This window comes from Thunnus maccoyii, chromosome 8, assembly GCF_910596095.1.
Source record: "Thunnus maccoyii chromosome 8, fThuMac1.1, whole genome shotgun sequence".
NCBI classification, from domain to species: Eukaryota; Metazoa; Chordata; class Actinopteri; order Scombriformes; family Scombridae; genus Thunnus; species Thunnus maccoyii.
In genome coordinates, this window is record NC_056540.1 from 19568466 (window position 1) to 19596105 (window position 27640).

The 27640-nt window shown below is 41.4% G+C and overlaps 1 protein-coding gene across 1 annotated transcript; it reads left to right on the top strand.

Moving 5' to 3' along the window:
* The first annotated feature begins 717 nt into the window (after nucleotides 1-717).
* atg2a (autophagy related 2A) lies at nucleotides 718-27110 on the top strand. The gene is made up of 42 exons (XM_042419020.1): nucleotides 718-1275; nucleotides 1676-1838; nucleotides 2797-2946; nucleotides 3130-3232; nucleotides 6052-6196; nucleotides 6631-6846; nucleotides 6981-7080; nucleotides 7855-8019; nucleotides 8487-8629; nucleotides 9135-9213; nucleotides 9479-9728; nucleotides 10100-10241; nucleotides 10801-10899; nucleotides 11195-11350; nucleotides 12333-12606; nucleotides 13411-13483; nucleotides 13720-13894; nucleotides 13993-14135; nucleotides 14418-14539; nucleotides 14798-14952; nucleotides 15123-15255; nucleotides 15413-15597; nucleotides 15687-15767; nucleotides 17533-17639; nucleotides 17737-17829; nucleotides 17917-17987; nucleotides 18065-18141; nucleotides 19251-19421; nucleotides 19760-19886; nucleotides 20168-20391; nucleotides 20556-20785; nucleotides 20914-21049; nucleotides 21296-21523; nucleotides 21702-21803; nucleotides 22524-22608; nucleotides 22934-23087; nucleotides 23259-23328; nucleotides 23432-23514; nucleotides 23723-23844; nucleotides 23960-24114; nucleotides 24509-24667; nucleotides 25246-27110. The coding sequence occupies exons 1-42, from the start codon at nucleotides 1105-1107 to the stop codon at nucleotides 25480-25482; spliced, it is 6054 nt and encodes a 2017-aa protein (XP_042274954.1). The 5' UTR covers nucleotides 718-1104; the 3' UTR covers nucleotides 25483-27110.
* Nucleotides 27111-27640: the final 530 nt, after the last annotated feature.

A 27640-nucleotide genomic window follows, 5' to 3' on the forward strand; every position in this document is an offset into this window, starting at 1 on the left:
TTTATTACTGCTACCATAACATGTAATAAAGCAAATGTAAATGTTGCAGCTTGACTGAAGGAAATGTTTACTACTTTATATTCTGTCAGCTAGTTTGATTTATAACAACAGATCATACCCTAGAAGTTGATCATATGTTTTGTGACTAGTAACAGGTGTCTTTATATCTTCCTAAATACTCAAGTAAAATATCTAAAATGTACTTCAAGTCCACCTCCAGTCAAAAATGTGTTTTTCTTCTTGTTTCTTCAGTTGGATGTTTGAGCTTCACTGTGCAGAATGATGTATGTGCAGAGTTTGACACTAGAAGGCTGTTTTCACATTAATAATTCACAAACACTGATAATGGACTTTACAGTGAAGTAGGAGACATCTTCTGTCCAAAACGTCTGAAATGAAATATATTTAGATATTTATAAACTCTGGAATTTTTAATGAGGGAGAATGAGTAGATTTTAACATGATAATTTTTTAAAACTTTTTTTGTGGAAAAACCATATTAGACACAAATCATATTCAAATAAGAGTACTTATATACATCTTAAAACATGTCTGGAGGGGTCTTTATATACAGTATTTGAGTAAATGTACTTGGTTCCTTTCCAACATCGTCCTGCCTCAGATTTAGCGACAGACCTTACAAAGATGGCGCCTGAATTGCGTCACATCTTAATTTTCCGGGTTGTGCGTCTCGTCGCGGTGACGCGTGACGCACGGACGTCTTCACCATACCATCAGTTGGCGTATGATAACAATAAACAACCCTGAAACAAGAGATACGCACCAACAGGACCTGTCGCTCTTATCCGACACAAACGTACCGAAAATATGAGCCGAGACAGCTACCGACAGTTGGAGTAACGTCTCGTTAAGTAGTCTGGGACTCTCGTCGGTCCCGACAAAGGATTTCCGAGCTTTAGTGTGAAGCCTAGGGGAGAAGTAGAGTTACGGTTTCCCCTTTCCTTAGCCCCTCTAGCTAGCTGTGGCTCATTCCTTGTTTCTGCACACTTTGTGTTAGTCTGTTATGCAGTTGCCAGAGGACTGTACTCGCACTCGTTCTCCTCCGCTGCCTCTTCGCTCCCTCTCCCCGCTCTCTCTGGCCCTATGTCTCGCTGGCTTTTTCCCTGGTCAGGCTCAATCAAGAAGCGGGCCTGTCGGTATCTCTTACAGCACTACCTCGGTCACTTTCTGCAGGAGCGACTGAGCCTGGACCAGCTGGGCTTGGACCTGTACAATGGCAGCGGTGTCATCAAGGAAATCAACCTCGACGTGTGGGTAAGTTTTGAAAAAGAGAGGAGAGAGGTTGGCTGTCAACTTTCCACCACCACCACCGCCACCACAACAGCAGCAGCAGTCATCGTGTGTTTGTGTCGGGCTCATGCACCCTTGACTGTTTCGCAACAGATCTCGAGTTCAACAACAATCTCTAACGTCATGCCTCATAGCCTAGCTCGCGTTTCTTCGAGGAAATGCACATATGGGAAGCACATTACTAGCAGCACCAGATCAGATGTATCTGTCTCAAGTGTCTAAACATTCTGCATGGATATATTTCATCTGCTATGTCCGCTTTGCTTTCTAAGTCTGCACCCAGAGTGATGAGACAAATATGAAACCAATTATTCCCCTTTCTCCTTGTCACTCCTCACTCTCTGCCTCTTCCTCTTTACTCCAGGCGGTCAATGAGCTTCTGGAGTCTCTCGGGGCTCCTCTGGAGATAGTGGATGGCTTTGTCAGCACCATAGCGGTGACCATACCCTGGCAAGCTCTGCTGACCGATCACTGCACCTTAGAAGTTACTGGTCTCCAGATAACATGTCGACCCAAGTATCGGACCAGTAAGTTCACTTTAAAGCACCATTTTAAAGTCAACTTTGGGATGGATCTCTCTCTAGGGTCACTAAGAACTCACTAGTCAGTCACAGATTGAGTGAAGGGTTAATCAGATTTCACATTGCTGTACTACTTTAAAGTCATCCAGAGTTTCACTAATTTGTCTCTATTTCCTCCAAACTATCACTGATGTAGAGCTGATGTTGATCTGCAGACATAGAAAGGTGTCTGTTCTGTTAGATTTAACTTATGCGAATAGTGTCATAGAATAAAATGTTTACATGTCAGGTTGTGAGTGAGCGGATAACAGTTAATTGAGAGCTCCGAGCATCCAGACAGAGTTTATTGTTTTTTTAGACCTTCATGTGCTCTGTAAGTCACAGCAATGGTCTACAGAAAGCTCAGGAGGTGCACCTATGTATGAATTGTTAATTTTTTACATCACACACTGAGAAATTTACATTCACGCACGTTACTTGCACTAGCATTGTCTGAAATCTCTCTATTGACTATATAGTGCCCTATATCTACTGTCTGCCATTTTATGTGAGTGTCTGAATTCTGAAATTTATTCGTTATGAAGAGTTAACAACAAAATAAGTTGTGTCAACAGCAGGTACACTGTTCCTTGTTTAACTATTCCACAATGCAATATGTCACATGTTTATAGATGCAAAAATTACAGTCATGCACGCCGCACCTGTCAGTGATGACGCACAATGATGATTATTCATAATCTAAATTTACCTCTCAGAGTAAACTACTATGTAGGGAATAGTGAATAAGTAAATGAAGGAGTGATTTCAGACACAACTTAAGTCTCTGTCAAAACACAGAAAGAAAATTCTGAAAAGGGCCAAAGTTTTATGATTAGTCATCATCTATATTCAGTCATAAATAATCGTCACAGTAGCTCTGATGTAAAGAAATCCCTGATTCCCATATGGTGGTGTTTGCACTCAGGTGGGGGTTGGGACTCCCAAGTCTGGTCATCAAGCATGACCTCCAGCATGCAGCTGGCTCAGGAGTGCTTGAAGGACCCCCCGGAGGCGTCTGAAGAGCCACCTGCCCCGCTGGAGGGGCTTGAGATGTTTGCACAAACCATTGAGACGGGTGAGTTAAAGCTGCGTCTGTCCTCATCATGTAAACAAGCGACGATTGCAACATCACAATCATACACAATAATAATGTGAACTCTGACAGTAATAGTGGGAATATTTCTCAAATGTATCACCCAGTCTGAAAGATCAGTGCTAATGAAACTTTTTATGTCTCTCATCCTGTCTGTGTTTGTAGTCCTTCGTCGTATTAAAGTCACCTTCCTAGACACTATTGTCCGCATCGAGCACCAGCCCCTGGACCTGGAAACAGGCGTTGCCTTAGAGGTGCACATCAAACGGTACGTCGCAACTTCCTTTCAGGCTGCATCTAAAGAAAATGTGCTGCAGGAAAAAAAATAGGACCAGTTTTGTCTTCATGTTGTTTGCTATATTCAGTTTTATCCTACAGCTATATCTTTTTTAATACATAGTTGTAAAATTTATTTTCACATATTTTGAAATGCTAAACAATCGCATTAGTGGAGTCACATTTTCGCTGATAGAAAGCAACTCATGGGACATTTAAATGCAGCTTAAAAGGTCACTTTTACAGTTCATTTGGCAATGATATATTTATAGAAAATCCTTCCTGGATTGCCTTTTAATTAATTACTCTTCACTTAAAATACGAAAGCAGTTGGCTTATATAACATTTTTTCTACAAAAGAACAGTAGGAATCACTATTTTGTTTTCCTTGGTTATTGCTTATATGAATAGTGTATTGTTCTGTTTCAGGCCTGATCAGAACAAAAGCATATAATTTCATTTTGATTGTAACCTCAAAAGGCTTTAACCATTTACCCTCAACAGCTTGTGATAGCTATAGTTGAAATCAAAACATCATTTATAAAATTAAATTGTTAAATTCTACAATTTTTCCAAGTATTTTTACATTTCCTGTCTGTAAAATGACACTGCAATTTTTTGTATTTGTGCATGACAAAGCCTTCTTTGTCAAAGTACACGTGTGAACAAGTGTTCTTACAAATGAGCCATCGTCATAAAGACATAAAAGCACTCTGCAGCCCTTGATGGGTCTTTTTTCTGTCTCTAGTTTTATAACCACCTTTTTTTCTGTTGCGGTATTTCACTTTTTATCACTCACACCAGTAAGCATTAGAAAGTGTCTGTTTATCATTAGTAATATTGTAACACTCCCACGTCAGCACTTATATTACAGCCAGAGGAGAGAGGAAGCAAAATGGTCGCTAAGAATCAGATTTCATCTTCTCTCAGCTCATTAAGTAAGCAGATAAGGAGACGAGGCCTCTGCACAGTTATGACCTCCAATTGTCAGACAGCTTCAGTGTAAAGCTCATTTTAAACAGGATCAGTATTGATGAGGTCATCCACCTGAACAAGATTTTATCAGTGGTTGCAATTTGCACGTAAAGGACCAGTTTGTAGAATTTAGTGGCATCTAGTGGTGAGGTTGCAGGTTGCAACCAACTGAATACCCACCCTCCCCCCGCTCTCCTTCCAAGCATGTAGGAGAACCTTTGGTGGCCGCGAAACTCAAAAAACACAAAAGGTCCTCTCTACAGCCAGTGTTTGGTTTGTCCGTTCTAGGCTACTGTAGAAACATGGCAGCGCAACATGGCAGCCTCCATGGAAGGGGACCCGCTCGCTATGTAGATATAAAGGGCTCATTCTAAGGTTTTCATAGGATTATACACTAATTAAAACATACTATTCTACACACTGCACCTTCAAGTACGTAAGTAAATTTTATTTGTATGGCGCTTATCATACACATTAGTCACAAAGTGCTTTACAAGGCATAAAACCACATAAAAAGAAATAAAGAAAACATAGTAGATGAAATGAACCCAAGACACATAATAAAAAAGTGCAAAGCTAAAACACACACTGCCTGTCTAAACAGGTGTGTCTTTCACTGCTCTTTAAAAGAATCTGCAGAATCAGCAGACCGTAAGGTTGCGGGCAGAGCTTTTCATAGTTTGGGTGCCATAGCCTTAAAAGCTTGATCACCACGGGTCTTTAGGCGGGTGTGTCGGGCAGACAGCAAGTTTAGCATATTTGACCCAAGAGAGCAAGCTGATGAGTAAGGGTGTAGTAGATCAGCCACATATGCAGGAGCCTGATTGTGCAAAGCTCTGTAAGTGAGAATAAGAACTTTAAACTGGATCTTAAATGAAACAGGGAGCCAGTAAAGATATTTAAGTATAGGGGTTATATTAGATTTTGTTTGATCTAGATTCACTAGATTCATGTTTTTCATGAGTTTCGCAGCCACTGTAGGTTTTCCTACATGCTTGGAAGGGGAGGGGGAGGAGGAGCGGTAATCAGTTGTTTGCAGTCTGCAACTTCACTGCTAGGTGCCACGAAATCTTACACACTGGTCCTTTAAATACATATTTGCACAGAGGGAGGACTGTGGATTTTGGCCCCCATCATTACATTGTAGTGCATTATGAAGGGATCTCTTAATGATTTATATGAACAGGAGGAATGATTACAGCAAGAAAAATATGTGTCAGTGTTCATTTGGGCTCCTGACTGTTGTTTTAAGACAGATGTGGAAAAACTAAAAACTTGTCATGTAAAGCTACATTTGTAAATTGACTGGTAACTGAGATTGTTTACACATTCCCAACCTCTTACTCACTTGATCATCATCACGTAGTCACTGTTAGTTTCCTGTGTTTATGTCCCACATGTCCTGTTACTGTTGTGCCATTTTAAAAAATGCGTTACTGTGACACAATTGAACCTGTTTGTTTTCCTGTCATATTGACAAAGTTTCTCAGGAAAGTCGTGTGGATCGAGGGTCAATGACCAGAAGGCCTAGTCATCACAACGGCTTGATTTCAAAAAAAAAAAAAAAAAAAAAAAAAAAAATTAGGCATGTTACAGTGGTAGTGTTTGATTAACAGTGGGGGACAGTAACAAAATGTTCCTACGTTCCTACGGTTGCATAATTTCCATAATCAACCTGTTAGTCTTCTCTGCCTTCTAGCAGTGTTTCTCAAAATTAAAATCAAGTTTCCTGTTACAAAACAGGTATGATCATGTCCTGACTGTGTTAGAGAAACTGAACCATTTCTTCATTCTACTTCGTAATATCTACATCTTTCATTTATAATCTGTCTCCAGGCTGGAGTACTTTGACGAGGCGGTGCGTGACCCAGCCAGCCAGACTGCCGTGCCTGTCGACATCCACCAGCCGCCCGCCTTCTTGCACAAGATCCTCCAGCTGAGTGCAGTTCAGCTGTTCTATGACAGCAATGGCACAGTACAGGTGACGTCACTGGTTGACTGTAGAGTCTTTATATAAAATCTTTAAATTTGATTATAATTTCTCCTTTATTTACCTGTTTGTGTCTGAAATTGTTTCTCTCACACATTTGTTTTCTATTTATGTATTTAATTTACTTATTCAAAGACTTATTGAAGGCTTACGAAAGATTAAGCAAAATATTTGTTTTTCTAAACTGAAGAAATGGGTAAAAGAAAGTCTTCAAGTAGAAGTCCACTTATATTTTTGTTTGTTATATGAAATGCAAGTTTCACCCAGTGGTAACCCAGAATACATACTTTTGTTAATTTGTAAAGTTGGAGGAGCAGACTGAAAAATCCTTACAGTGAGAAAGGAAATGTGCAGTAATATAAGCTGACTGTGTAGACATCAGCACAACAACTAGAAATGCTCAAAGAGTCGTCTTGATTTCTTAGGGCCCTCCTGAGGAAGAGGAGCCAGATTCAGCCACGGCTAGTGAAGGAGAGGAGGAGGAAGATGACAATGAGAAGGAGGAGGAGGAGAAAGAGGAGGTGAAGCCCCAGGCTGTTCCTCCTTCTACTCCATCTCAGCCGCTGCTCATAGGAAGCTGCTCCGGTTTCATCGAGACCACCGTCAAGATCAAACAGAACGACATGCTGCCAGGACCAAAGGTGTGTGTGTGTGTTTGTTTGTGTTTGTGTAATATAAGATCATCAACTCTCTCATGTGTACTAATAGATTACAAAATCCATTTGCTCTCTCATATTGATTTGAGGTATCCTGTCTTTCTCTCTCTGTTCATTAGTTGGAGTTGGATGGGAAAGTGGGCTGCGTCCACATGCTGCTGTCTCCAGATCAAATAACTCATCTGACGGACCTGCTGGCAGCCCTCTGCATAGACACTGGTACAGTAAAACATAGCCACTGTGACACACTGGGCATGAACCAGTCCAAGTTCAACTTCTCATTTCAAAACACTCCAGATCCCAGTGCCATCTGGACCACACTTGACCCTTTAATCATAACTCAGAGAAATCTGAGATTGCAATTACGTCTCAGATCCTTGGATTTTATTGGCGTTATAGGTTATGCTTAATATATCCTGGTGGTTATGGCATCACACAAGATGACCTGTTGCCTCTGTGATTTAAAAGATTATGATTTGACCGGCTTATGGTGGTTAATGGCAAAAAACAGTCATGGTCAGGTCATAGCATGGCCTTTTATAGATAAATAATAGTCAAATGGACATGAGCCTTCAGTGCACTTCTCCTGTTCACAAATAAAAGTGCTTTTAAAATGACCTCATTACTCTGAGATCAGTGTCAAGTGATCCTTTCTCCAACCTTGGTGCTGATGAATAAATGATGCATAAAACTTAAAAAATCTCACCACACATTTATATCAAGCGGGCATTAATACTACTTGTGTGTGTGTGTAGGACATAGAAGGTAATCAGATGCCTGCAGGCTTTAGCATCACATAATATAAAACTCCTCACGGGCAGCAGGACTGAACAAATACACGTAGACACAGGCAATAAACCTGTATGTACTGTTCCCTCTGTAGCCCGGAGCAAGAGAGTAAGGTCACTCTCAGATCTGTAAATGCCTCATAAATGTAAGGTCACACACACACACAAAGATGAACTCATCTCTGTCCTCTCTCCTCTCCTCCAGAGCCAGAGACTAAGTGTGGGGGGGTACACAGCCGTCCTTTGGACTCAGACGACCTGCGTATGATTGAGGAGGACCTCAGCAAGCAGCTGGGCTCCAGTCCCAGAGACAAGGATTGGGACTCTGATCCTGAGTTGGAACCTTACATTACCACCCTGGAGAACGGAGGTAAACAGTACAGCAAAGGCCAACTTATCATCTGTCTGTATGAAACACATAATAAGTTCAGCAGACATGCTCAAAAAGGCATTTAGTTTATTTTCATCCCAGCCCGAGTGAGCTTCTTCCAAATTGATGAATGAAATGAAAGTTCTTTTATCCTTTAGTGTTGAAATTGATTTTTTTTTTTCCCCTCTAAAATCAAAATGTAGCAAACAGCCTGATTAAGGTACAAGGTGCCTGGTTGTGAAAAATTGCAGAGACTCAGTTTTGAGTTTTGTTAGTTCTACTTGGAGCTGTGATTTTGTTATTTGTAGCCCTGAAAAAGAAGAGTGTCGCTCTTGAAGAAATGTATTTAAAAACACACCTGCTACTCCTTCACCGAAGTTCCACGATGTGTTTATGTACATTGTCGTATCTAACTTATTTGTTACTGTGTGTTTTTTTTGCGTGTGTGCGTAACTGTGTCCTTGCAGAAATGTTTTACTCCATGGGTCCTGCTGGGATGAGCAGTAGCGTGACGTCTGTGCGCTCCGGCAGCGAGCTGTCAGACAGCGATATGGAGTCTTCTACGCACAGTCTAGCCAGCCTCACACAGCCCGCAGCGCTATCTGCACAGGTACAACCTCTGTCTGTCTGTCTGTGTGTGTGTGTGTGTGTGTGTGTGTGTGTGTGTGTGTGTGTGTGTGTGTGTGTGTGTGTGTGTGTTTACAGTTTAAGCATTTGCCAATAGTGGCATCTTCTATTGGTAGTATCGGGAATAGTTTTAATATTTGCAGTGTTAAATTTCTGTTATGTTACATTTTTTTTTTGTTTTTTTTTGTTTGTTTTCATAATCAAAGGCAATGTGCATGTGTTTGGAAATGGAAAAATATGTATAGCACAGGATAATGTTTGTTCTTTCTTTCCTTATTTCTTTTTTAACCTTTTATTTATTCAGGGACATTTCACTGAGAGGCAGCCTTTCTTTTGCAGGAATGCGTCACATTCACACATGATCACAACCTCTCTAACCTTTAGGCCACCACTGCCCTCGCAAAGATCCAAAACACAGAACTTCCAAATGTTCTAATCAAATCACAAGTGATTCAATAGGTAATTTCCACTTCATTTTTCCCTCACAGGGCATGATGAACTGTCCCAGGAGATATCCTGTAGCGGGCTGTCTGACGAGTCTACCGCAGTCCAGCAGCCGCACCAGAGGTAAAATCACTGCTGTGCTATGAAGGAGCCTGCAAGTACTGGATTGTTCTGAAAGTTGCTCTCTTTTATGACAAGTACCCAGAGTCAGATAGTAATCCTGCAGGATCTTTGTGCTTTAAAGTCATTGTTTTAACATAATGACACCTCAGAGTTTCATTACTAACTTGCATGTCACCACTTTACACAGCTGTTCACTTAATTGTCATTGTTCATGTTTTAGTATTTTTCCCAAATGACACTGAACTCTCATCCTATTCCTTCGTAGGACGTTCACACAGCGGCCAGGCGGAGCAGATGAAGGCCGACGCACTGCTGCGTCTGACGTTAGGCGGGCTCACCCTGACTCTGCTGCAGGAGGACCCGCCGGCTAAAGCTGAGGGAGCCTCATCATTGGCTCAGGTGTCTCAGGTGTTCTTCCGGGAGCTCGCTTTCTTCAAAGACAGCATGTTCAGCGAGAGAGACTTCCACCATCTGAGAGGCGGCTTCGCCAAGGCCTGCCCGCACTCCCACCTCAGGTAGAAAAACACACACGTGTATTGTCATTATTGAGTTTTAATTGATGTTCACATCTAATTTTCTTTTAGCACAGCAGTTGTAGATTTGAAGATACTTATTTTGGATTTGTAGTTCTTTATAAATATAAAGAAAGTGGACGTTTCACTCAAAGGTGACACGAGATGAGATAGCAGAGATGGATATTGCTCAAGTACTAAAAACCTGGATGAAGTTAAATAATCAGTAGGTATGATGAATGTGTTTCATGTCTCTGCCTCTCTGTCTTTTTTGTTTCATATACTCTTACAAACCAATGTTGTTGTGACCTCCTACGGGGCTCTCCTAGGTAAGAGTATCTAAATTTTCTTTCTACTTTCATCGTCTCTCTCAGGCTGACAGGAGCAGCAGTGCAGGTTGCTTGCGAGATGCGAAGCGGGAGGCGTAACAGTCGGGCGGTGACCTCTGACCTTTCCTTTAGCAGACTGGAACTGTTAGAGTGCCTCTGGGAGGACAGCAAGCCTCAATACAGCGAGGTACAGAATCTCTCACTGCTCACTGTGTGGCAGCGCTCACACTGCAAGACTGTTTTTTTTGTTTGGCCATTCACATTAGATCAATGTTGTCAATGAATGTCCATAATATTGATTACAGTGCAAAACAGTAACAACAACATGATGTCACAGGTGATCGTTATAAGGTCTAACATCTCAACTCCACTGAGAACATCTGTCACAGCTGTCCTTCATCTTTCCTTTCTACTAGAACCAACATGATAGAAGTTTGACTGCCAGCATGAAGTCAAGATGAATGTTAACTTCATCGATATTAAACAAAATCAAATGAATTGTGATATGTGAAATGAGTGTTGAATGGAAGATATTTTGTCACAAAAACAAATATGTAGTTGATTTAAAACCACAAAGGAAAGTGACCCAAATCAGAACTGAAAATGTTTGATCCAGTGATATCTTTGTCAAATATGAGTAAACGTTTACCTTGTTGTCTGAAGGTAGTCTTTGTTTGTTGTTCTCTTACTAAGCTCATAAGGAAGACCTTAGAGAACAGTTTGTTTCTCTCTTTGTCTCTTTCTAGTTGCTCCAATTCCAGAAAGCTGGTCTGTTCACAATTGGAGCCGCAGCCAGACCATGTGCCCAAGTACACTACAGCCTCACTGAAAAACACCTGCGAAAGGTACGAATTAATACACAAACACACACAGACTGGATTCCTGCGTGTTTAAGTGCAAAAGTGGATCTACTAAAACACAAAGCTATGTCAAAGACTGGTGTTTGAAGTAGGGCTGTGAGGAGTGATCAAAGAAAACTACTAAAAGACAAATAAATGCATGGCTGCAGATGAAGCAAGTCTGAAAAGTAAAGCAACTTTTTACTATTTTTTGATTATAGCATTAAGAATGTTGTACATAACTTTTTTTTAATGTTACACGTCATGTAAAATCTTCAAGCATGTTTGTGTGTGTTTGCAGGGTAAACAGCGGGTGGTGCGGCGAGACAGTGTTGTGCGAGTGGAGCTGGCAGAACTGAGCGCCGAGCTGGACCTGGACATCCTCAGTCGCCTGGAGAACCTGAGCAAGGCCTTCAGCTACTGTCCCTCACAGACAACCGGACCTGGACACATGCAGGTGGGACCTCACGTACATTTTATTCCATCATATAGAATCTAATTACATGAAAAACATAGACCATATCGTCATCAGTAGCCCAATTAAAACACAAGCAAGAAAACAGGGTGTATAAAAGAAATATATGATGACACAATCGGCTGAAAACACAAATCAGCATGCACGTCGTTGCACCTGTTTTGTCATAGCATGAGTAATACTATGACCCATGACCAGAAATAAGGGCAGTTTGTAATGACGGTGGAAAAGCATGTACTTAAATCAAATGGAGCCTCCTAACTTGGTTTATATCACAATATAAATTTGTAATTAATCACACAAGGAGAAGCAAACTGAGCAGTGACCTGCCCTCTCAAAGAATTAACAATTTGTCTTCCATATTTATCTCATATCATTGAATTTGGAGAGCAGTATTTACAGACTGGAAACACGTAGAAACTGATGAATTCAATAGAAATCTGACGGTAATGGAGAATTTAACAAATGGGTAATAATAAAGGAACTGACCAGACTGGGTTTTGTATCTTGTACACATTGCATTTGATGAGCTGTTCTTCTTAAGAGCATTCATTGTGTATTATAAACCAGACTGCTCATATCTGAACAGAAAAGAATCAAAAATCAAGCATAATTTTATTTTTGGCTTATGGAAACGCTCCAGTTTGGTTGTGCAGTGTCATGGATTTTTACATCATTACCACAGTGAGAAACCCGAAATAGACAAAGCTCTTTTTCAGGTTTCAAGAGGTAATCATGTCATGTCTGACCTGATATTAGTGCTGACACAAACATGAACATAATTGACAGGGATTAAAGTAAATAAGCACTTCAGATTGCCCAACATCTGTAGTAAAGCCTCTCAGTGGCCAGCTCTAACTACTAACTGTAACGCTGAGACTGAATCATCCCCTAAAATTCAGCCAACTTTCTTTTGATGATAAATACTAACATATTCTCACTTTTCTTTCCTCCCATCTCTCAGACCCAGAGCATTGAGCTGTGGTCCTCCTTCTCCCTCCTCTCCCCCCACGCTGTCCTCAGGCTTCGTTTCCCCATACCAGATTTACGGCCCCTACCTGAGCGACAGCCTCTGACCGTGAGATCAGTGCGGCAGGAGACGCTGGTGCTGGAGCTGACGGAGCTGGAGCTGAAGCACCAAGAAGCACCGGATCTGCAGAGCGAGCAGCCCGCCCTGGGACAGCTGTCGGCTCCCTGCCTCACCCAGCTGCTGGAGGCCTCCTTTACCGACCTGCACGGTGGGAGCAAACACAACCCCATACATTAGAGTTTTTTATAAACAGTAAAACAGTTAAAGCATTTTCAGTAGTTTAACTATTTAACTGTGATTATTTCATCCAAGGACTTCACATCTCACTACTAGAAGTACTTGAAAGGCCCCTTGTTTTTGTGAACATAATTCACAATAATTAATCATTATTTATGAATAGCCGTTACCTCATAGGCATGGCGGAAGTTGTGTTTGTTGCCTTCTTATTTCAAGTTATAAATGATACACTGGAGATTTTACTGTTTTTATCATTTTATAATGATGTAGCTGCATAAAATGTATCTGACAAGGGCTCTATGTAAGTCTGACAGTACCTTTGTCAAACTTTGCTGTAGAGTTTCAATGATTAGTCAATTAATCGATGAGTCGATCTACAGAAAATTAATCAGCAATGATTTGGATAATCAAATAATCGTTTCAGTCTCTTTTTTTTTAAAGCAAAAATACCAAACATTTGCTTGTTCCAGCTTCTCAAATGTGAGAATTGGATGCTTTTCTTTGTCATACATAACAGTAAACTGAATAGATTTGAGTTTCGGACTCTTGGTCAGACAAAAAAAAGACATTTCAAGATGTCAACTTGGGCTGTGGGAAATTATAACGGCCATTTTTCAATATTTACTGATATTTTATAGACAAAAAAATTAATTAAGAAAATAATCAGCAGATTAATTGATAATGAAAACAATTTAAAGCTGCGAGTTGCTGCCATGTTGAGTTTATATATATGTTGTTAAAGCAGTTAGAGAACTGATGTGTTGTGTCTCACCAGGGTCGTATGAGGGCTGGGAGGGAGGCTCCTTCCCCTGCATCAGAGTGAAGAAGAGCCGTGACTCTCTGCCCAGGTTAGTGGTGATGATCGTGACGATATAGAGTGGAAAATAATTCACACAAACTTATTTTGGTGTTTCATAACATGCTGTAATACTCAAATCAGCACTTTACTGTCTTAGAGGAAGTAGCAGATGTCCTGACTTTCTGTTGTCTACATTGACTCGTTCTTGCTCATTAAATCATAATCAAGTGTACTCGGTATTACTGCACCACCAAAATCGATCAGTCATCATCCTTCTTTGAACAGGATATCGGTGCGTGTGCGTGGTGGCGAGACTCAGGGCCCGGCAGCAGGCCTGGGCGGGATTACCCTGGACCTCGCCAGAGACCTGGGGGCCGCCTTCTTTGAAAGCCACTGTGAACTCCAAGACAAAACCAGCTCTCCGTTCTCCTCCAACCGCACCATGTTTGAGACTGAGGAGGTGTGCTGGCACTCGCACGCGCACACACACACACACACAAAATATTCAGCTGTCTTATCAAGATGTCAGCCCTGACCTAGTCCTCTTCCCTGGTTTAGATGGTGATCCCAGCTGACCCTGAGGAGATGCGCCAGTTTCAGGCTCAGTGTGTCGCTCAGTGTCAGTGCGCTGTGGACATCAGCCTGCCGCTGGCCTACATCCTTCTGCCCAGCAAACAGGCCTTCCAGAGCGTCTACAACAGGTACGTCAGTACAGTCGGAGGAGTGTGAGTGTGATCATCTACGCTTACATCATCCAGGTGGCCTCAAAACAGTTGGAAAATGTTTTAACTTATCTACATTAAGATGTCTTAAATACAAGGAATATAGTTCTTTTTTCACCTTATAAGATTGTATTGTGCTCTAAGTTCACTCATAGATGAACACAGAACAGGGTTCAGGGTTACAAGATGCACTTTAACTATCCTGTTGTTGTTTTTGGTCCTCTACATCATAAGTATCGCTGAACTCAATCTCCTCCACAGAATCAATAATGACCTTTTGATGTGGGAGCCGCCTCCCCCTCCTCCCTCCTCGGCCCACAGCCCTGACCACAGCCGCTATCAGCACGACGAGTTCCAGCTTTGCAAGTCGGCCTTTAGACTGGGTGAGTTTGACTGCAGTTTTGATGGAGAGACTCAAACCAAATTTAGATTTTTTTTGCCACTGTCGGGAGTATAACTTGTTAAGTTACTGGTTACTGATTTTATTCTTGTTTTTTCTCACTCGTTTTGTCACTTTTCTTTTTGTCATTTGAGCCAAAACTAACAAGTAACCTGCCAAAACATCAAGCAGGTGTGTGGACATGAATCACAGCTAAAGTATGTTTTCTTGTGTCTTCATTCTCTCTCTCTTGCTGCCATAGACTCTGACTCTGAGGAGGACGAACCTCAGTTCTACTTGGCCAGTGAACCATCTGGAAGGACAAAATCAGCCTCCAGCCCCAACCACAACCTCAGCCTCCTCTCCCTCACTGTCATTATCAATAAAGGTCGCCTCCAGGCCAGGACAGACAGGAAGGTGAGTCAGGTGGCTGCTAAACATATTAGAAGACGCTGAATTTAACTTGCATGAATAAGCTTAACTGTCACAGATCTTGGAATATTTGTGTAAGGAAAAATGTTTTTAAAACTATATCAATTTTTTATCAAGTAATTTATGTGTTTTTTAACCGTTTCCATTACATTCAGGAGGACCAGAGTCATGGAGAAATTGTGCTTGACCTGGAAGGAGGGAAGATATTCAGTGTTGCGCAGCACCAGAATGACCCTCATCTCAATTATCTGTGTCTGGAGAGCAGACGAGTTGAGCTCTATCACCGAGGTGCACATCATTGTGTTGTTTGCAATCATTTTATTACAACTTTATTAATATTTTCCACTTTAAATCATGTCCAATACTACATTTAATGGTGCACAGAACTTTTAAATGTATGTTTTGCGTCATCAAGCACAACTGTTTTCCTCCCACACCACTACAGCGGTGGTGAAAGACACCCCCATCCCACAGCGGTTGGAGATGCCCGCCTTCTCTGCCCCAAAGCACTTGGACCCTACCATCTACCCCACAGAGGTGGGAGTCAGCAGCGTGAGTGGCAGGGAGGGAGAGCAACAGATGTTGTCCACAGCCATTAAAATCACTCTAGACCCTCAGAGGAACGTCAAGGTATGCCTTCCCTCCGCACATCATTTTACAGTTAGAGCAAGATTGAGGTTAAACAATGTTGTTGTTTTTTCGTTGTTGTCTCTTTGTAGGAATTCCTTGTCGCTCTTCGACTTCAAGGTGCCACCATGCGACATTACATGACGCAGACCAATCACAGCTGGCATGAGCAGGTGAGAATCAGTAAAAGGAAGGTAAAAGAAACAAGTCATCCTGTCTCTTCATGTTCTGATACTGCCAGTGACTGAAAAACAGTCACTGGCAGTATACCTTGCATTTGTGATTATTTTTATCATTTAATTTCTAGGCATTTCAGGGTGTTTTCTTATTTCATGCATCACTTGCATTAAGTATTTTGAGAACAGTTACAGTGGAGGGAAACAACAGAACAGTTATCATCTGTCTTTGAGAAAAATGTCTGATTTTAAAGATTTTTTTTTTTAGTCCCTCAGAGTCAAAAAGGGCTCCTTCTCTCTCTAGACCAACATTTCTGACATTCCACATTCATACAGAAATAGAAATATATGAATGTGGCGAATGTAGAGAACAAGAAATAGGATACTGATTTCTCCAGTAGCAATGGACCAGAGTGCAGTAAAGTAGTATTGGAGTATTTCTCACGAGTCATATCACTTTAAATTCTGTATAAGGGATGCAGCTGTTGCTTTTGTTCAAGTAGAACATACAACTCTTGATCATCCTCTCTAATCACATAAACCTGCTGCTGCTTTGGTGGATCTTAAAGGTATTTTGGAAATGGAAATAACTGATTGTAGATGTAGCAGATTTAGGGAGAATGAGAAATAGGTAAAATACATTTGATTACAAAATAACAGGTGAATAGCATCATATAATTTTTCCATCCAGAAGACATAATACATTAAAGAAGAACTGACAAAAAGGAGAACACAGATGACCAGACATGTGATACTGTCTGTGCTGGTAGTTGTTATAGTCAGTCTGCTTTCCCTCAAAACGCCCACCTACACTAAATCACCACCTATGCCAGAAAACCAACTTCTCTGCCTTTCTTGCTCCCAAAGATAACATGGATAAATGCATAACTGTACAATAGCCGCAAAACAATACTTCATTATATATATATATATTACATATAAGTTCTGTAGCCAAGCAGATCTGCAACCAATGTTATTTTTTAGAGCAGTTGCAATTTGTTATGTTTTCTTTTTTAGCTTTATGTGCCATTTATGTGCCTCCCAAAGTCTTTCAGTAGCTTCAAATATGTCTACGCTGCATATTTTCATTTTCAGAATAATCAGAATTATTTGAAAATGAAAGAAATATTTATTTAAGATTAATGATGAATTATGAATATGTAGTATTTAGACAAGCCTAGAAAAAATGTATTACAAAATGCATTTTTTAACTACGATAAAAGTAACACAACTGACACAACTGAAATCTGTGAAGTTTGTTTCAACAGTCTCATAATCAATAAATAACACAGGTGAAAATGACTAATTACAACAAAAACATTTACTCAAAGTAAATTTTACTCATGTTTTACTCAAGTCAAACCATGCCACCATTTTTTTTACTTCATAGAGGTAAATCATCATAACCAACAAATAACACAAGAAACCCTTCAGTGAACTGTTTGCAGCCTTTTTCCTCCATTCAGAAGAATGAGAAACAAACAAAATTTTGATGCGTACAAGCTGCTTGGATTCCCACTTATAAAGAAGGTTAAAACTAATTGTGATAGCTTGATTTGCTCATAAGGACCAGAGCTATTGATACGTTGATTGACAGCAAGATAGTCCTAGACGGGATGCGACTGATAGTTTTAAATATAGGTTAATGTGTTGAGAAAACACAAATCACACCCATCTTCCACACTGAAGTCCAATTAGGTGAATAGATAAAATATTTCTGTATCTCCTGCCAACTCAGTCTGTTTATTTTTTTTTTTTACAGCTGGTCGATTTCTTGGATGTCATTGACGACCCTATTCTGGGATACACAGCACCTGCCGTCATCACTGTCCTCCACACACACCTTGCTACCTGTGCCGTCGACTACAGGTATATACATAAAGACTGTTTTTATTGCAATAAAATCATAATGTCTCTGTGTTTTGTTTTTGTTTTTTACCCTCACTGTCTGTCTTTCTGTCCTCAGACCTCTGTATCTGCCGCTGCGGGTGTTGTTCACAGTAGAGTCTTTCTCTCTGTCCAGTAACATCATTGTAGACACTGCCACCTTCCACCTCAGGTACAGCTCACCTCTAAATGAGCATTTAAGATCTCCACCAAATGAATGAAAGTCAGTGCAGTCAATATTTTCTCCTGTTGCTGTCAGATTCATCCTTGATGACTCGGCTCTCTACCTCTCCGACAAATGTGAGACTGACACGGTGGACCTGAGGAGAGGTGAGACATAGAAAATACTGTTCTTGTGTCATCAGTAGATATGAATGAGTTAATATTAGTTCCTTTGTGTCCAACAGACTATGTTTGTGTTCTGGACATTGACCTGTTGGAGCTCGCCATCACCACATGGAAAGGAAGCGATACGGGCAAACTGGTGAGCGTTTGCCGTCTGTTCACTATACGTCCCTGTTTTCCATGAAGGACGGCAGCAAAAAAAAAAAAAAAAAAAAAAAAAAAAGACTACCCCTACCACAGAAAATGTGAATGTAAACAAAACATTATAATTTTGTTCAATTTCCTTCAAAAACCACCAACAAGCGCAGGCCCCGTGTATATAAATATTTGTTTTACCATAATGAGGTTTCACCATAATAATAGACTTGCAGTTGAAGAGTGGGAACATTTTTCATCTGGACGTGAAATCTAAACCGACAAGGCAACAGTAAACACGTCGTCCCTCAACAGTGATGCAACAATCTTTTGAGCCAATCAGTAACAAGTTGTACAAATGTAAGAACGGACAGTTTACAGTCTGTTATGTAACAATGCAAACATGTCTGTAGGTCTATTTGTATATACAAGGCTTGACTTTTAGGCATTTGCTCTGTTGGTTTTTCTTGCTAGATGTTCATAGCATCAGGTGTATTTTATCTTTCTTTTTTTGTTTGTTTTTATTTATGTTCTAGAAAATGTCTTTCTATACACTCCTCCAATTCATCTTCTCTACACACTATTATGTTGTTATTTAATCCTCTTTTGTATTTAATAAATTAAATATTATGTATTTGATGTGAAAGACACACAAGCTCTGAGTTGACAGCGCTGATGATGCCCACAAGCAAACAGGTTAAAAACTTGAGTGTGATCATGAACAGACCAGCAACAGTCAGCAATCGATGGCCTGATTCTTGCTTATTTCACAACTGGAAACCTGCTAATGGAGTTTTTTTAGTGTAAAAATTACTTTTCAATCCATTTTAAATGGTGGAAAATCAACAGATAACTCTAGTGTCTTTTGACTCATGATTATTATGGAAATAGATGCAGACATCAGGTGGATATTTCTCACAGGTTTTGTCCAAATCTGATCAGTCCTTGATATTTTGTTTATAGTTATGTATTATAAATGTATATTTTTATTTATGCAGTTTCTTTTTTCAACTGTAAGATGCCCCACTCAGTACATATGGTGGGGTTTTTTTGTACCTACATTTAGATGTTAGTACTGGTCAGGCTTTAATCTTAACTGTCTTTGTTCTCCAGTCTCAGCCTCTGTTTGAGCTTCGTTGCTCCAACAACGTGGTTCACCTCCACACGTGTGCTGATTCCTGCGCTGCTTTGGTCAATCTGCTGCAGTACCTGGTCTCCCAGGGTGACCTGCACCCCCCGCCGCGACACGCCTCACCCACAGAAATCGCTGGCCAGAAACTACCGGTGAGGCTTATGTATTCATTGGAGAGTTAACGGATGAATAAGACTTACAGTTGTGAACTATTTGAGTGTGTCAAGTTAATGTGTTTATATAAAGATAAATTATGACATCCTCTATCCATAGAATATCTTAAAACCCTTAATGGGACAAAACATTGAAACCTCAGAAGAGCAACAGAAATAAGAACTTTCTTCCAGGATGGACAAACATTCAGTAGTTACCGTATATACAGAGAAGAGAGAAGTAGCTTTAGTATAATTACAATTAAGAAACACAATAAAGAGGCAAAATGTGAACAATGAAACTGTTTAAATTTCTTTGTAATATTGTGTTTTAATAGCTGTCAGAGAGTCCTGCGTCTATTCTGCCGTTCCCTCCAGCTGAAACTGCTGAGATCAACCAGTATGATCTGGCTGATGCCTTAATTGACACAGAGAGGAGCCACCGGGAAGAGAGTTTAGACCCAGGTACAGCAGAGTTTGTTTCTTTTTCTTTATACTTTACATCTCATCAGGTGAATAAACATGAAACAACCCTGATTTCCCAGATTTAACTAATTCAGCCTCAAAGTGTTATGCAGAAAAACTGCTGTATGTCGCAACCATATGCAGTCATTCACAGTACAAATATTCTCAGGAGATGTTTAGTCACTGTAGATAAAGGTGGAGTGACGACAGCACCTGCTCGTCTTAACCACACATCTTTGCATTTGTCGCTGATGGATGCTGGATTCTCTGCGTTTGTTTAGGTTCACCCTCCATGCCGAGAGGCTCGCCCGTCTCTGTCTACCTGTTCCCCGGTGAAGCCTCAAAGCGCAGCCCCTCTGTGCTGCAGGGGGACGACTCTGAGCTTGACGGACTGGTTGCCACAGCAACAGAGGCTCAGGCAGATATGATGTCAGAGGACGGGTCCGAGGGCTCTGAGGACAACGACGACTTTTGTATCCTGGAGGCTCCCGGCATGGGCATCCCAGTGAGTCTGATGAGTCTCTTGTTGCTTTTATGTTCCTGTTCGGTCTTTCTTGTGATTTTTCTCTTCACCCACAGCGTGAATCCTCTAGAATTCATCTTAATGCTTATTCATAAAATGTTCGCATATGAGATTCGTTACTAAGTGAGTCGTGTCCTCCATCACAGCCCAGAGATGGAGAGCCCGTGGTGACAGTTCTGGCTCAGGGGCCCATCCGGGTGAAGGATAGCCATTTTTCGAGGCCGCGGGGCAGCTCAGACTTGCTCCGTGCCCCGAGCCGCTTCCCAGTGCCCCAGAGCAGGGTGGTGCTGCGGGAGATCTCTGTGGTCTGGCATCTCTATGGGGGCAAGGACTTTGGCGGCAAGCCCTTGTCCATACATGCCCAACATGCAAATAGGTAACACACACTCACACAAGTATTTAACCCACAGACATTTTGTCTATCGTGTAAAATATATACACACTTGCATCTGTTCATTTTTTCTGTTGCCTGTATAATTTCTCTCTCTCTCTTCCTCCTTCCAGGGGTCGTTCAGTCCCTGCCGGTGTGCGTGGCTCCCCGTCACGCTCCGTCACTTCCTCTCGTCCACAGAACTCCTGGCGCTGGGCTGGAGGCAGCGGCCGCCAGCACACCCTGCTAATGGAGATCCAGCTCACCAAGGTGTGTGTGTGTGTGTGTGTGTGTGATCTGGACTGAGATGAAACTAACTAGAAGAGGTTGACAAAATGATCTCACCACAAAGTCCACTTAGTGGCTGTTCTGGAGCTTTTGACACCCTCTGTCTATTCTTAGACCCTCAGTTCAGATGAGGAAAAACTTCCATTGCAACATACAATCAAACACTGTTGTGCTTTATATTTCATGGTGCCTCTTTTTCCAACATATTCCTCCTGTTTTGTTCCCTAGGTGTCCTTCCAGCATGAGTCCTACCAGGTGGCCGTGGCGGGGCAGGATGGGGAGGGGTCACTGGCAGCTGTGGTCGGGGTGGGTCCCGGTGGCGAGCAGCCGCTCTCCAGGCAGGTGTTTATCGTCCAGGAGCTGGAGGTTCGAGACCGACTGGCCTCCTCACAAATCAACAAATTCCTCTACCTCTACACCAGCGAGAGCATGCCACGCCGAGCCCACTCCAACATGGTGAGACGGCAGGAAGTCTTTGATTTTTTTAAAAAAACCTCTGAAATGCCAAATGTTGAAGTGTTTGTTATATAAAAAAATGGACCTGTCCTGGTTTAATTGCCCTCTTAAATGATCAAATGAAAAGAATTATTTGCAGCTACCATCTTATGACGTTAACTGTGTTGCCTTGTTGTAGTTGACAGTGAAGGCCCTGCAGGTGTGTCCAGAATCTGGTCTTGGTGGTCCAGAGTGTTGTCTCCGAGTCAGCCTGCTGCCACTACGACTTAACATCGACCAGGTACCTCCGACCACTGAGATGAATACTAACAGCTACTCTCTACTCGTCTATCATAACTCAGTCTCAAGCTGAGCACAAGACCCCTAAAACTGGCTGAGTAGAGCTCTCAGATCTGCAGGGACATTTTCAGACCCTTGTTTTGATTTGTCCTGTGTGGAAACTGAGGGAAGTAAATGGTTTTGGTCTTCTGGTCGTCTGTCTGAGTTTTATTCAGAGCTGTTGTATGAAAGGTAATAAATATGTAACTGTGTTCGCAGAATTCATTCTGCATATTTATGTGGAAACCAGAAATTACTGCTCATATCAGCTCTAGAAGTATCAGATTAGAGAAAACATGTAACTACTAACAGTGATAATTGTTGTTTTTCAGTTGTATTTAATTAGAAATGAAAACTGCATTTAACATTTGTTATGATTGTGTGTCACTGTCAGTTTACACAAGAAATGAGCCGTTCAAAGCCACGACTGATCTTGTGTTTCTTTCTTGCACAATCTTAAGTGGCTTCTCAGTTTCACCATCACAGACAACATAACTAAACTCACAAAAGTCACTGCATGCTCTAGAAACACAGATTTCTTTGTAGCATGTTGATCAGTTGATATTTATTTCGAATTTTGGATTTCACTGCCTACCTCGTTCTGACAGGGACCATCGTTTGTGCTTCTCCTGTAGCCTCTCCGCATCTAACCAGCCTTTTTTTTTATCCCTCTGCTGTCCAGGACGCGCTGTTCTTCCTGAAGGACTTTTTCAGTAATCTAGCTTCCTATGTTAACCCTTACCTGCCTGTGGACCCTGCCGCTGAAGGTGAGCTGTGTCCATTGATGTTTTTTTTTCTCTGCACTTTTCATTAATATATTAAATGAGATCAATCATGTAGGACAAGCTGATTTTTATGGATAAGTGATGTATTTAATTACTGCAGATGGATGAATTTTCACTGGCTGAGGAACATATTTAAGTGATCACTCAAGCTAATTATGAACACATTAATATTTGGTCCTAGATTTAGTATTTAAGAACAGGCTTTAGTCCAAATTGGTTTTTGTGAGTTTAGCAACTGGCTGTTTACAGTTTGTGACGTATTCTAACTGTCGTGTTCCTGCTTATTTTTCCATCTGTACGTTTTCAGTGAAGGCAGACCCCTCCCAGAAGGCATCTGAGGAGATGGAGTCATCTGGTGGTCTGGGACCTGACCTCACAGCCTCTGTGGAAACTACCTACAGCGAGCAGAGCTCCTCCTCCGCCGGCTCCACCTCCTCCTCTGACCAGCCAATCTACTTCCGGTATGTAAACACTAATTCACCAGGAGGAAGACGCCTGTGTGTAACACGTTCAAATATGACAAAATTTAGAACATCTTAGCATAAAGTATAACATTGTGTAAGACAGAGCAAGTGTAAATGATGATTCATTAATAATACTGGTCTCCTGGTTCTCCCCACCGTCTCTTTCAGGGAGTTTCGTTTCACCTCTGAAGTGCCTATCTGGCTGGACTATCACGGCAAACATGTCGTCATTGAACAGGTGAGAGGTTACGTCACAATACAGAAATCTGTAGGATTTAAGTGTATTTGATCATGCGTAGGTTGTCCAGATACACTCTTTTAATCCCTCTCTGGTTTCACAGGGAACGTTTGCAGGGATTCTGATCGGCCTGGCTCAGTTAAATTGTTCTGAGCTGAAGCTGAAGAGGCTCTGCTGCAGACACGGGTAGAAATACACATCTCTCTGCTAACACAAAAATCTCATTAGTTGCTTGATATACATTTATGTGGTCTACGAAAGAGCTTCTGTGATGTGTAAACGTCCCAAATTCTTTCAGTTTTTTTGTGACTTTCTGAGTCAATGTGTGAAATGCAGACCTGTGTAATTTTCTGTCGTAAGTTTATTCGTTTATTTTTTCTGCAACACTTTGTAGCCTCCTTGGTGTAGACAAAGTGATCCAGTACGCCGTCACAGAGTGGCTGACAGACATCAGGAAGAATCAGCTGCCGGGCATTCTGGGAGGTGTTGGCCCCATGCACTCTGTTGTCCAGCTTTGTGAGTTGAAACTGCTTACTACACAGTGTTAGTTTATGTGATGCATAACATTTACATCTTTTCTTATTCTCATCTCATCTATCATTTCATTCTCCATCTCTGTGTGTTTCTCCAGTCCACGGAGTGAGGGATCTGTTCTGGCTGCCTATAGAGCAGTACAGGAAAGATGGACGCATTATTCGAGGTCTCCAGAGGGGGGCAGCATCCTTTGGCACCTCAACAGCCTCAGCTGCTCTGGAGCTCAGCAACAGGCTGGTTCAGGCAATCCAGGTACTCAATCCTAAACGATATTCAGTGCAAATCATGATTAGTGACTGAATTAAAGTTGTACAGCAGGGCAGCTTCAAGGAGATAAATTAGAACATAGAATAAATTTTATCTGCAGAAAATGTTTCAGATACCTCAGAGAAAAACTTCCCTTTAAAAGGTAAATTAACTCCATGATGACATAAGATTAGGAATCTGTCCTTGATGTCGATGTTTGTGCTTTCCAGAAGGATTTCAGAATAAGCAGGACCTCTAGTATTTGCTGTCTGTCAAGCCCAAAATCACATATTACAAACTCAAAGGACTTTACAATCTGTGCAACATACAACACCTCAGATACTTGATTCAGATAAAGAATAACTGAACCTTTGTATGTGTCTGCTCGCTTCTCTTACAGGCCACAGCAGAGACAGTATATGACATCCTGTCTCCGACGCCACCCCTGAATCGTTTCGCCATCACTGAGGGCCGGGCCCCCACCAGCCGGCCCCGCAGAGCCGCCCAGCCTGCAGACCTCCGGGAAGGTGTAGCCAAGGCCTACGACACCGTCAGAGAGGTGCGTTTATGTAACTTGGATCTTCATCTAATTATATGAGAAACCCAGTTTTTGTAGTCAGGGCTGGAGTTAAGAGATACTCCTGGAGAAATACATTTTTTTTTGGTATATATACAGTATGCGTAACCAGGTTTCTAATATCTACATAGATGTTTGTTCTTCACCTTTTGGAACAATATATGGTGATGAAAATCTGAGCTTTAAGGACCACTAATGATTTCAACTGCATCTCAGGTGTCATCAGCTTTTTACAGATTTAAAACAGGGAAAGTATTGCTGTGAAAGGAATGATCACAAGATGAAAGGGGTGATCATAACACGCAATAATACACAGTTCATGTGAAAATGTCTGATATGGAGCTGAAAGACTGGCAACAATTTTGATAAATCGTCATTTTTCACTCAAAAATACCAAAACTTTGCTTTTTTACAGTCTTTCAAATGTGAAGATTTCCTGTTTTTCTTTGATTTCTCCCAGCAGCCTCGTCTCTTGTGTGTGTGTGTGTAAATGTACTAAAAACACTTGATGCCTCTTTACACTTTGACTGAAATATCTCCGCACTCTGTCTCCTCTACAGGGAGTGATCGACACGGCTCAGACCCTGTGCGATGTAGCATCCCGCGGCCATGAACAGAAGGGTCTCCCCGGTGCCGTGGGCGGCGTCCTGCGGCAGATCCCGCCCACTGTGGTCCGACCCTTAATAGTGGCCTCTGAAGCTACTTCCAATCTGCTCGGCGGCATGCGGAACCAGATCAAACCGGACGCCAGGAAGGAAGATTTCCTGAAGTGGCGTACAGAGGATGGCCAAGAATGATGACGACTTTTTTGCGTCCGTGTGGGAGAGCGAGAGCGTGTGTGTGTGTGTGTGTGTATGAGAGAGAGGTTGTGATTTGGGAACGTCTCAGCTGAAGGAGCGAATGCAGGGTTTGAATGTGTATTTGCATGTGTGTACGGACTAACGAGAGTCAGTGTGTGTTTCAATGCAAAAAGAAAGCTACGACTAACTACTACTGCAGTTACTGACGCCCAGTGTTTTACGTGGCTCCATTATACGTGGATTTAATTATTGTTTTGCATCCAGCAGGAGTCCCTCCCCGCAGTACTATACTAGTCTGCAGATTCTCCTCACTGTCAGTTTAGTGTGCAAACATATCGCCGTCACTCTCATCCGGCTGAGTTTTCAATCCAAACAAGGGCAGATAGGATTATCACTCTCAAGGTTTCTTTGATGTTCATAAGAAAATGGGATTTATGTACTTACAGTTGCACTGTTCAAAACTGTTTGTGTTCTAGTTCAATGGGATTTCTCACAGCTTCACTTACTTGCAAGATGCACGCAAAAGGCAAATAGTCTAAAGGAGTCAAAACAGAATAATGGACAATTTAACTGTGAGATCAGTGTGTTTCATGGGACTGTTTCCCTGCACCTGGTAAGCAGGTGAACTTGAATATTTCGATTCAGTTCACCCGTATTGGGTGCATGATGTGAAAACAGGTGACTCCAGCTTTGGTCTACTTGTATTATTTAAGTCTGGTCTTTGCAGATGCTGATGATCCTCCAGAGTTAGGTAGATGGTTTACACTCACATCACAACAGCGTGATCTGTGATTGGTTCAGTTTTGGCCCTACTATGCACCTGCTCCTCCTCAGTGCTGTTATTTGTGCCATAAACCTTGCAGAGTGCTCTTTTTTTTTTTTAACTAGCTTGTGTTGCCTTCCTCAACCCTGCAACCTTCCCACTAGAAGAATAATAAATAATTAATACTGGCTTGTATTGATTTGCATAACTGACTGAATAGAAACACGTGAAGCCTCTAAATTCTGTTAAAGTCTCACAAAGTCAAGCTGGACTTTAATTGTCTCTCTGATGAAGTGAATCAGTAACTCAGCAAACTGTCCTGATGTCAGCCAGTGGTTCTTCTACCTGCTTTGCAGCTCGTTTGTGCTTCTGTCTCCATGGCGATTTGGAGACGACAGGGGGCCGGGAGTTCAATTAATCTGCTCTGTCTTCGAAATTGCTTTGCCCTTTTCTTTAGTTGCCTTCCTGCATTTTTATGTTTCTTTTATTTGTTTTTGTTTTTTTTAAATTTCGTTAAACATAAGTATTGTCATATTCAAAATAAGTGTTGAGAGGATGTGAATCTGGTGACAATGGAGGATGAGAACTTTGGGTTTTGTGGTTTAAAAAAAAAAAAACGTTTTACATTTTTATCTTTTTTTTTGTTTGTTTAATAAGTGTAAGGGATGTGTGTCCGTGTGTGTGTGACAGAGAGAGAGTGTGTTTGTGTGCGCGCATGATGCATGTCTGTGAGGGTGACGGGTTGACGCTTGTCAAACCTCTTGTGTGTTACTATTTACTATATCATAAACTGTATGAATGACCTGTATAATACAAAGACAAGGAGTATACAAATTAATAGAAAAAATAAAAAATTTGAGTATAAAAACTGAACGCCATCTTTGCCTTTTGATCCACAACAAATATTTTGTTGTCAGTTTTCCACTTCCTGCTGCTTTATTTCTGCCAATAATTATTTTACTCTGCTACATTTCAGCGGGAAGTACATTTTACGTTTACATTTATTTGTCAGCTAAATTAGTAGTTATGCTGCAGATTAGGATTTTAAATCCAAACATTTGCGCAACTAATAAGATATGGTCCATTGCTATAGTTGAGACTACCAGAAAATATTTAAAATCAGCTCCTTGGACGGCTGAAAGGTTAAAGTGCTGCTTATACAGACGGATGACAAAGGACAAATGAACATGAAGTGTCTTAGTAAGGTTCAACAAGTCTTGTTCAACAAGTCTCTGAACTCTACTGGAGGGATGAACACCGTTCTTCACAAACATATTCCCTCATTTGGTGTTTTGATGATGATGGTGGAGAGTGCTGCCTAACACATCAGCCCAAAATCTCCCAAAGGTGTTCAATCGGGTTGAGATCTGGTGACTGTGGTCATAGCATATG

What these genes read in the sequence shown, in the direction of transcription:
- atg2a (XM_042419020.1), top strand. Translation starts at nt 1,105, where the DNA reads ATGTCTCGCTGGCTTTTTCCCTGGTCAGGCTCAATCAAGAAGCGGGCC. An exon ending in CCATGTTTGAGACTGAGGAG is followed by an intron (nt 13,895 to 13,992) that starts GTGTGCTGGCAC and finishes TCCCTGGTTTAG; the next exon opens with ATGGTGATCCCAGCTGACCC. An exon ending in CATGCCCAACATGCAAATAG is followed by an intron (nt 20,786 to 20,913) that starts GTAACACACACT and finishes TCCTCCTTCCAG; the next exon opens with GGGTCGTTCAGTCCCTGCCG.